The sequence below is a fragment of the Chanodichthys erythropterus genome, chromosome 17 (assembly GCF_024489055.1).
Source record: "Chanodichthys erythropterus isolate Z2021 chromosome 17, ASM2448905v1, whole genome shotgun sequence".
Taxonomy (NCBI): Eukaryota; Metazoa; Chordata; class Actinopteri; order Cypriniformes; family Xenocyprididae; genus Chanodichthys; species Chanodichthys erythropterus.
Genome location: NC_090237.1, coordinates 23103416 through 23114508, shown reverse-complemented (window position 1 = coordinate 23114508; position 11093 = coordinate 23103416). Strand labels below are relative to the sequence as shown.

General features: G+C 41.7%; 1 protein-coding gene across 2 annotated transcripts; it reads right to left on the bottom strand.

Annotated features, from left to right (window-relative positions):
- Positions 1–815: 815 nt before the first annotated feature.
- LOC137004970 (olfactory receptor 1E16-like) lies at positions 816–10601 on the bottom strand. 2 transcript variants are annotated; one of them, XM_067365706.1, is made up of 2 exons: positions 4978–5916; positions 816–836 (listed from the first exon to the last, which is right to left on the bottom strand). In XM_067365706.1, the coding sequence occupies exons 1-2, from the start codon at positions 5914–5916 to the stop codon at positions 816–818; spliced, it is 960 nt and encodes a 319-aa protein (XP_067221807.1). The 2 variants fall into 2 exon arrangements, with proteins under 2 accessions (XP_067221807.1, XP_067221806.1); XM_067365705.1 differs by lacking the exon at positions 816–836 and adding an exon at positions 10582–10601 and having other exon boundaries at positions 4966–5911.
- Positions 10602–11093: the final 492 nt, after the last annotated feature.

Sequence of the window (11093 nt, the reverse complement as noted above, 5' to 3'; positions counted from 1 at the left end):
ATTGACTTTTTCTGTGAGGGTGTTAACCAACCACTCAAAGAACAATTAGTTCGTAATGGACCATTTCCTGGATTATGCTTTATTGTCTGTTGGCTCTCCATTTACTGTGGGTGTCGCAGAGAAATGCGACACCACGGTGAATCATGTAATGGCTGCCACTAAGGAGAACACTCACAAAATGGCGGCCACAACAACAACAAAAAGTCAAGTCACCGTGGATCTTCATGAGCAAAGTCAATTCACAGTTGATCTTCATGAACCCAGTCAAGTCACAGTTGATCTCCATGAGCAAAGTCAAGTCACAGCTGATCTTCATGAGCCAAGTCAAGTCACAGTTGATCTTCATGAGCCAAGTCAAGCTACTGTTGATCTTCTTGAGCCAAGTCAAGCCACAGTTGATCCTCCTGAGCCATGTCAAGTCTAAGTTAAACTTCCTGAGCCAAGTCAAGTCACAGTTGATCTACCAGAGTCACTTCACGTCTCCGCTGATCGCCCAGAGCCACGTCACGTCTCTGCTGATCGCCCAGAGCCATGTCACATCTCCGCTGATCGCCCAGAGCCACGTCACGTCTCCGCTGATCGCCCAGAGTCATGTCACATCTCTGGATCCATCCGAGAGCAGAGAGGATTGTTGTCCAGTGTGGATGATGCACTGCTGACGTCAGCACGAGAAGCTGGAATTCCGAAGCCCGCCGGTTGCTATGCATGCAGCGCTTTCCCCCCTGAGAGCGAACGGAATACGCATACTCAGTTATTTGGACGATTGGCTAGTTTTAGCCCATTCAAAGGATGCGCTCAACGGCCACAAACGCACTCTATTGCTTCATTTTGAGAACCTGGGTCTATGCGTAAATACACAAAAGAGTATGTTATGCCCCAGCCAGTCAATCTCGTATCTAGGGGTGGAGTTGGACTCGGTCGCGATGAGAGCGCGTCTAGGTCAGGAGCGCATTCGCGATTTGATGTCTGCCCTGAGTGCTTTCAGTCTGGGCTGTCCTGTAGTGCTGAAGGAATATCAGAGGCTCTTGGGACGGATGGCGGCGGCTGCGGCGGTATGCCACCACGGGTTGCTTTATATGCGCCCCCTCCAGTTATGGCTGAAAACTCAGGTACCAAGGAGAGCTTGGAGAATGGCCATGCCGGCGTTGTGGTCACTCGCAGGTGCCTGAGCGCGCTTGCGCTGTGGCGGAATCCCGACCTGTACCAACGCGGCGCCCAGCTGGGCATGGTTACGGGGCGCAAAGTGGTCACGACGGACGCGTCGACGACGGGCTGGGGAGCTCATTGCGATGGCGTTCCGGTGTCGGGCTACTGGATGGAATCGGAGAAGACGTGGCATATAAATCACCTCGAATTGAGGGCAGTCTTTCTGGCTCTTCGAAGCTTCCTCACACAAGTCTGGGGCCATCATGTATTGGTTCGTACGGACAATGTTTCGGTGGAATCGTACATAAATCGCCAGGGCGGAGTGCACTCGCGAGCCCTTTACGAGCAGGCTGCGCAGCTTCTACTGTGGGCCAACGACCATCTGCTCTCCATCCGAGCGGCGCATGTTCCGGGCCACCTGAACAGCGGCGCGGACATGCTGTCGAAGGACGGGATCCCTCAAGGAGAATGGAGATTGAATCCCGGGACAGTGAAACTCTGGGAAAATCTGGGAACAATTCGGGAAAGCGGAAGTGGACTTATTTGTGACGGAGGAGAACACGCATTGTCCTCTGTTCTTTTCTCTGCCGCGCTCTCCCCTGGGAGGGGACGCACTGACGATGCCATGGCCGAATGTTCGCCTTTATGCATTTCCTCAGCTGAAGATATTGTCACAAGTGCTGCACAAGATCAGGGAGGAGAGAGCATCGGTGCTTCCCGATCTGCTAGAACTGTTAACGGCTCCCCCGTGGATGATTCCACTGAGACGAGACCTTCTGTCGCAAGCGGGCGGGTCGATTTGGCACCCCAACCCCGAATGGTGGAAACTTCATGTGTGGGTAGTGCAAGGGAGCCGGTAGATCCGAGCGTTCTGTCTTGCCGTGTTATGGACACGATTACGGAGGCGCAAGCCCCTTCTACAAGGTGCCTGTACGCTTCTAAATGGGCATTATTTGTGAAATGGTGCGAACTGAATGGTCTCGAACCGGGAAGCTGTCCTGTCTCAGGCATTCTAGATTTCTTGCAGCAGCGATTGGACGGCGGCAGTATGCCTTCCACTCTTAAAGTCTATGTGGCAGCTATTTCAGTTTTTCATGTCCTTATCGATGGGCGCTCGGTGGGCAAACACGACCTAGTGGTAAAATTTTTGAGGGTTGCAAGGCAACTAAGACCCTCTCGCCCCCCCCCCACGGTGCCGTCATGGGATTTAGCTCTTGTGCTTGAAGCGCTGACTCGGCCGCCTTTTGATCCGCTCATGTCAGTCGGCTTAAAGGAGCTCTCACTTAAAACCAAGTGCTTTCTATTAACGCTGATTGCTTGCAGTTTGGGCCAGATGATTGTAATGTCACATTCAGGCCGAGGTTGGGTTACGTGCCTAAATCACTGTCAACGCCATTCAGAGCACAAGCGATAACTCTTTCGGCTTTCACCCAGGAGTCAGTGGATAACGCCCCTCATCAGGAGTTATGCCCAATGCGAGCTTTGCGAGTTTACATTGACCGCACGGCTCAGTTCAGGCTCTCTGAGCAGCTGTTTGTGTGTTTCGGCGGGAGTACCAAAGGACATCCCGTCTCTAAGCAGCGGCTATCACATTGGGTGGTTGATGGGATCACTTTGGCCTTTTCTAGCAAAGGAATGGAATGCCCTATCGGCGTCAGAGCGCATTCAACGAGGGCGATTGCATCCTCGTGGGCATGGACTAAAGGCGTCACCATCAAAGACATTTTTATGGCGGCGGGCTGGTCGTCGCAGAATACCTTCGCCAGGTTTTACAATTTGGACGTGTGTTCTCTAGCCTCACAAGTCCTGGCGTTGAATACAACTCATATTCTACCTGCAGTTCCCACCCACTAGCTGAGGCTGGTGGTTTCAACTAGGTCGTATAAGTGAATCTGGGGGCGGAGCCAGCACCACACCCAGTCTGTGGCGCTCTCCCCTTCATGTTGGCAGAGCGAGCTGTATGAGGCGCGTTGTTGCCGCGTACGTTATGCCACCATAAGCGACCTGGAATATGGGGCACAGTGCCAGCAGTTCGTCTATGTCCTCGCAATGAGCACGGGCTCACTATGAATTCTCTCATGTTACACCGACACCAGCAACAGCTGCTCGTTAAGTGTATGTTCTTTTTGCTGTGCCAGGCCTGGCCGCCCACATGCTTCAATACCCCATATGTAGCCTGTATATTATTCTTGAATGCATACAGTGTTAGATGAGTAACCACGTTATAAGCATTTCGTTGGTGTGTTTTGTTTTATGTTTTATTACTGTTCATAGTAGCTCCGCAGTGGCTGAGCTTCCCTTCTTCGCTGTTCCCACGGTGTTGTTCTATACAGTCCCCAAAGCGTCAGCTTCTGACGCCATGTCGAGAGACCGTTCTCGAAAGGGAACGTCTCCGGTTACTATGGTAACCTTGGTTCCCTGAGAGACGCGAACGAGACATGGCGTAGACTGCCGTGTTCACCACTCAGGTCTGCTGTACTCTCGTTCAGTCTGAAGATTCTGAGCTTATGCCGCCAGGTTGGAAAAAAAATATATACCAGATATAGTATATAAATTGTGCTTTGTCATATTGGAATGATAAAATGTATGGAAATGATCAAAGAGACTTCTTATACTTCACAGTAAAAGGTGGTTACCAAGTGTCCCTTTGGCATCTCCAAGCGGCCTTTTTGGAAAGGTGCCTAGACATGCACTGAAATAAATGGTTGTAAAAAATTCATTTTTGCTTTTATCACCTTCAAATTGTAAACATATATTGATTAGACATATGGCTTTAGTTTGCTTATGTTTCCAGGCCCCTATGTATCTGCCTTCTGCATTTTTCATTTTCATAAACAATTATTATGAAAAAAAAAATATCCATTGTGTTTGAGCTTTTTTATCTCTCTATTAGTAATTGCTAGAGTAATTCTGAGTCTTTCATAGTAAACTGTCAAGTGTCAGCTTTCAAATGATACCTTGGTTTTGTGTGTAGTCCGGAGGACTTGTTAGCAGCAACCATTTTATTTTGGGTATGTCATTTTTCACTACCTGGCCAAAAGTGGGGGTGACTGGTAAGGTAAATAAAGCTTGCACATGGATCCGATCCTGAATCCCACCTCATTACAATTATAAAGTGTTATCCATAACTTGACATTTTTGCCAAAAAAAAAAAAAAAAGGGAAAAAAAAGAAAAGTGAAATACATTTATTTGAATTTGCACTCAATGACATTAAAATTATTTTCAGGTGTCTAGATTATTTGACGTTTGTTATGCGTGTCTCCCTATTGTATTTTGGATGTGGTCTATATACAAACAATCTGCATTATTCCTTCACTGACCTTCTCCCCACAACAGTTTGTGCATGTTTCTTTAATGATTATAGTATATACTGAACATTGAAACATTGACGTCCACATCTGCCTCTTCTGTTTTTATTACCATTATCTCTGCCATGGTTTTGCTGTTGTTATTAAAACATTAACTTTACCAAACCTGCTCTGTGGTATTCCTGTTATTCCTGATAGAAATTTTAACAATAAAATAATTCAATTTGCTTGCTTAAATATTTTGTCTTTTCAATTCGTTTTGTCTTTGAGTCAGTAACTAAGAACAAACACAGTACACTACATACACTTGAAATCAGATGGATTCATTCATAAATAAATGAACAACATTTCACTGATGTTAACCAACACACACATGTCTAATTTGTCCACTCAACATGTTAAGAGTATAGCAGACTGAATTTATTTTCCGCTTGTACACTTTTATTTTCCAGTTAATGGATCTAATATTTAATTCACAATGATTGAAGAACACATAGACGGTGATTACATTCATTTTGAAACATTCCCTCTAATTGGTGCAGATCTGTTGTTAAGCACTTTTCGGATTAAGTCTTTGATTTTAGCTGTGTTTAAAACATAAATGATGGGATTTAGCATTGGTGGAAGAGCAAATGAAAGAGATCCGCTGATGATCCTGGCATTGATAGAAGGTGCAGCAATCATATTGCATAATATGGGAAGAAAGAATGATCCAACTGCCAAAAGGTGAGAAACACAGGTCTTCAGTGCTTTAAAACGTCCTTCCCAAGTTGTAATTTTACATAAAGCAATAAAAATGCCCAGATATGACATGACTATAATGAATGGTGGTGCTACAAGGAAAAAAGCAGTAATGATGATTGCTATAACATTATTAATGCTACTGTCATTGCATGGCAGCCTCAACAATCTTCCATAGTCACAATACCAACTCTCTACCACGTTGGATTTACAGAATGAAAGTCTGGTCATCAAAGATGTTGACAGTGTTACAAGAAAGGTGTTAAATGCCCATATTACTGAAAACAATATAGCCATGAACTTATTATTCACTATAGCATTATATCTTAGTGGCAAACAGATTGCAATGAAACGATCAAATGCCAGAACAACAAGAGTGTAAGTCTGCACAGTAATAAAGAAGTTCACAAAAAACATGTTTGCCAAACAATCATTATATGAGATGTACTGTGAGTCCGAAAAAAAAATCTTCATCATGTTAGGGATCAGTGCATTACTTTCACCAATATCAGCCAAGGCCAAGTTAAACACACCAATGTACATTGGACTGTGCAGGCTCCGGTGAAGAGCTATAATGAGAATGACTATCGAGTTCCCAATTATAGAAATAAAATATATGATAAATAAGAATATATAGAAATAAGTGCTGTATGGTGTACCTGTAAGCCCAGTGATGAAAAAGTCTGGATGAACAATCGAGATATTCTGGGATAAACTCATGACAGCTTAGCGTTTGTTGTTTTGCACAGGCTAAAAAATATAAATTACTATGAAGAAATAAACAAAATATGGACTTTACTAAACTGTCATCTCACACATTTAATATCTATTTTCAAATGTTGAAAAAATATCTTTATGTAGACTTTCTGCATAATATTTGAATCACAGACTTGTCTAAATAATCTAAAAATTTTAGAGCCAGAGCAAACAATGACAGCGTCTGAACACTTGTGAGCTGCTTTGAATTAAATTAGTCTGTTATACAGACTAAATGCTCGTCCTCATTCTCTCATGTCGCAAAGATCATTGGACATCTGCGTCACTGAATCCAAATATATCTACTGATTCGTCTCTTGAGAGCTTTCAGACAACACAGTGATGTAATACTGTATATTGAAGTAAATGTACTGCTCACAGCTTTAGTTTTGATAATCATTTTGTTCACTGGCCACAAAATTCCCCTTTGTGTTCTCATTAGTGCATATTATTTTAAGTTCAATATGTCTCTGAACTGCATTAGGACTAGAAAACTAAAGATGCGTTTAAAAACTGGGTCATAACAGGTAAAGTGAGATATGGCCCAGAATATGAGAAAAAAAAAGTGGCAAATGCTAAATTTAAATATGCTGTATGGTTTAGCAAGAGAAATGAGGCAACCATGAGAGCAAACTCAATGGCCAAGAAATTTCAGCAAAATAATGCATATGAATTCTGGAAAGAAGTTAAGGCTATTAATACTAGTAAAATACCATAGCCAACTAGCATAGCTGGTGTTGTTGGGGCTGAGAATATTGTTAAATTGTGGAGCAAATTTTATGGGGATATTTACTATTTAAGAAAATATTTAATAACTACAGATAATCAGTTTAGTTTTAAAATGAAGCACGGCACTGATTTAAGCATATATTCATTAAAGGAAGTGGTTAGTAATAGGCACAATTCAACAGTATTTATGTTTTTTTTAGATGCTTATAAGGCAGGGATGGACAACTCCGGTCCTGGAGGGCCAGTGTCCAGCAGAGTTTAGCTCCAACCCTAATCAAACACACCTGGACCAGGTAATCAAGGTCTTTAGGATAAGTAGAAAGTTACAGGCAAGTGAGTTTTTATCAGGGATGGAGATAAACTCTGCAGGACACTGGCCCTCCAGGACCGGAGTTGTCCATCCCTGTTCTAAGGCATTTCATCATATTAATTATTAAGCTACAAGAAAGAGGGGTTCCCCCATATCTGATTAGGATTTTACATTACTGGTATATACATCAATCCATACAAGTCAGATGGGGTAGGAATGTTTTGGCACCCTTTTATATGACAAATGGGGTTCGGCAAGGGGGAATATTGTCACCTCTTCTTTTTAATTTGTATATGGATGATCTCTATTGAGTTAAATTAATATAAGACCAGATGTGTAATAGGTGATAGTTAGGGATGCACCGATACCATTTTTTAAGGACCGAGTACAAGTACTGATACTTTTTTCTAGTATTCGCCGATACCAATACAAATGCCTATGAATTTATAAAATAATACTAATTTCTCTTTCTCTCTCTCTCTCTCTCTCTCTCTCTCTCTCTCTCTCTCTCTCTCTCTCTCTCTCTTTCTCTCTCTCTTTTTTTTTTTTTTGATGTTGAAGTTTTCCAAGCACAACACAGTGAGAATAATGAATGTAGGACAGCTTCTTTATTATTTCTCTAATGAAAAAAGTTCTAATTTTTATGTGCTTGTCACAAACTTAAAGAACAAAAATTTCAGTGTCCAATAACATTCAAAGGGCATAATTACCATTATATTGTTACAAGTTACATCTCCCATCATCCTCCCTGATTCTCTCCTGCACTCACTTCCTCGTTACCCTCCTGCTGATCACGAACTCCCTGCACCTGGACTTCATTATCTGCACACCCTTTATAATGGACTCACTCCCCAGCACTCATTGTCTGTTCTTATTAGGGGCCAAGCCCCAAAGGGGCTGTAGCCCCTATTGTAATTGTAAGTTTTCCCTTTTATTATTATTATTCTTCCTCCCGAATGGGAGTCTATGGCAGCCCTATCAACGGAACATGAGAAAATGATGAAATTTGGCACAGTTGTAGAGATGCTCATGAATAGTGATTGGACCAAATTTGGAGTCTCTAGAACCAACTCTATAGCGCCACCACCAGTTCAAAATTTCAACATTCTAACGGTTTTAACATTTGAACTGTTTGTCATAGAAAAATTAAATTTAGTTCATCTGATTCGTCTCTTCATGCTGATGCTATTCAACTTCTTACATTAAGTCTCCAACCATTACAGTAGCGGCCATTTTGAAAAGTACAGTATTTGTTTTTTTCGCTTCTCCTCCTTCAAAATTTGTCCAATTTTGTCCAAGATCTGGGTGTCTATGGATTCCCTGTGCCATGCCGAATCCGAGGATATCAAATTCGTCAACATCGGATGAACCACGTGTCCGCCATTTTGAATTTTGTCATAAATTGCAATAACTTTTAAACAATTTGACATATCATCACAAAATTTGGTACATATGACCATCAGAGTGTCCTGAAGGTACATGAGAAGTTTCAGCACAGCGCCACCTAGTGTTCCACAGATATAATGATTTTTGCAAAATTGCTTATAACTTTTGAAAACATTATCCAAAATTTGTCTGTTTTATGTCATTTTATTCCCTGGTTTATGCCGATTCCGACAATGTGTCATTTGTCATTTTCCTTAAATGTACCTGTCTGCCATATTGAATTAAATCAAAAACAGTTTTTTCGCTACTCCTCCCACAAATTTTGGTCAATTTTGTCCAAAATCAGCTCAGATGATCTTTGGACCGAGCCGCACAGAAATGACTGAACAGATTTTTGATATTCGCTACCATTCCCGAGATATTCATCTCTGAATGTGACCTTGCTTGTGTTTGTTGTCTTATACTAGTTAGCTTAGCACAGTAATTGCTTAGCATGCTAAACTATTGCTATTCTTTCTAATGTGGTCTTCAGTCAACAGGTTAACCAAAACTTAGTTGGCATTAAATAACTTTGCATACTAATATGGTTAACATGCTATGAAGCTTTTTTTTTTTTGTGAACTCTTTCTCACACTGAAACCTCTGCTTAGCATACTGATGAACTTGCATGGCTGATTAGCTCAATGTGTTACGCCACGGATCCCGAATGCTCTGCATCGTGGGTTCGAAACTCAGCGTGACACATGCCCAGACCGCATGAGGTACTGTGGCAGGAAAAGATGCAGAACTTGTGTCTGTTCTAGGCATTCTGCCTAAAACTGGTCTAATCTGAAGCTATCACATGCAATTCCTTTATGTCCAAATTCGTAGTTATTCTTCTTCCCCCTGTATGGTAATCAATGAACCATAAGAAGGAAAATTATCAAATTTGGCATGCTTGTAGTGATAGTAATTAAAAGTAATTTGACCAACTTTGGAGTATCTAGGACTAAGTCTATAGCGCCACCACCAGTTCAAATATTCACTTTTGTAAAGGTTATAACTTTTGAACCCTTTGTTCCAGAAAAATGAATGTCAATACAACTGATTCCTCTCTTCATACTGATCACATTCAATATCTTACATTAAGTCTCCACCCAGTACAGTAGTGGCCATTTTGAAAAGTACAGTATTCCGTTTTTTCGCTACTCCTCCTTCAAAATGTGTCCAATTTTGTCCAAACTTTGATCAAGTGATCTTTGGTCTGAGCCGCACAGAAATGACTGAATGGATTTTTGATATTCGCTACCATTCCCAAGATATTCATCTCTGAATGTGACCTTGCTTGTGTTTGTTGTCTTATGCTAGTTAGCTTAGCATGCTAATTGCTTAGCATGCTAACCAGTTGTCATTCTCTTTAATGTGGCTCTTCAGCTATCAAGTTAACCATGAGCTTCATTAGCATTAAGTTAGCTTAGCATGCTAATATGGTTAGCATGCTAAGTAATGCTTTTTTGTAAATTCTTTCTTACACTAAAAGTTCTCTTCCACAGATTGTTGAATGTGCATCCTCAAGTAGCTCAATGTGTAAAGCCAGTTACCTGATGAGCTCTGCACCCCAAGATAGTGGGTTCGAATCCCAGGTGGAGCGGTTTTATGAAATAGTGTGTTTTGATTCCTTTACTGCCTCTTGGATTAGAAATAAATGCTTTTTGTTTCATGCTGTGTTCATTTTCATCTAAGCTTATGTACATAAGTTCTGAGTTCATTTTCGCCCGTAATTCTGAACCAGCTGTTTCATGTTTGTTCATTTTCTGCTGTTTTTCCTCTTCCTGCTCTGTATTGCGCTACAGCATGATGAGCTGCAGAATGATCTAAAGTAGTTATTAAATATAACATTCAGTGCAGTTTTATAAAAATTCTTCATTTTGAGTTCATTTTCACATGAACTAATGAACTTCGGCAGGTGTGCCAACATTCACCTGCACAGTGGCGCAATGAGTTGAGAAATGGACATTGGACCCGGAGGTTGTGGGTTCGAATTCCGTGTGGGGTGCCTTTATACAATTGTGTGTAATGAGTCATTTTGATACCTTTTTTATCCAAATAAGCATTGTACTAATCTTTATTCCTCTTGAATGAGATACAAGTGTTTTTAGTTCATTCCGTGTTCATTCTCTGAACTTCTATTAATTTTCATTTCATTTCCACCTGTCCTTCTGAACGAGCTGTTTAGCATGTACATTCAATTTCTGCTGTTTTTGCTCTTCCTGCTCCGTATTGCGCTACTGCCCCTTCTGGGGCTTGGCCCCGAATTGCTGCTTGCAGCTATATTTAGGGGCCAAGCACCGAAGGTGCTTAGGCACCTATTGTTATTGTTGGCGTTCCGTACGCTTATTATTATTCTTCCGCTTCTTCTTCCGCTCTTGAAGTCTATGGCAGCCCATAGAACCGCTTGCGGGAAAGTTGTGAAATTTGGCACACAGTTAGAGGACAGTCTGACCTTTGTCCATAGCAAATTTGGAGTCTCTAACTCAATCCCTCTAGCGCCATCAGCTGTCCAAAGTTGCACTTATGTTTATGTTAATAACTTTTGAACCATAAGGGCTAGAAACAAAATTTTTTCCTCTGATTCCTTGGGTCAAGACGAATCGATTGCACCATATGACGTCATTTTCCGTCATGAAAATTTTTCCGCCATTTTGAATTTTCTGAAAAACGTACTTTTTCGAACTCC

Bases quoted from the DNA above. Each gene is read 5' to 3' on its own strand.
- LOC137004970 (XM_067365705.1), bottom strand. From the start codon at position 10,601: ATGTACATGCTAAACAGCTC. The intron at 5,912-10,581 runs GTTCAGAAGGAC...AGCTGTCATGAG, and splicing joins ATGTACATGCTAAACAGCTC to TTTATCCCAGAATATCTCGA.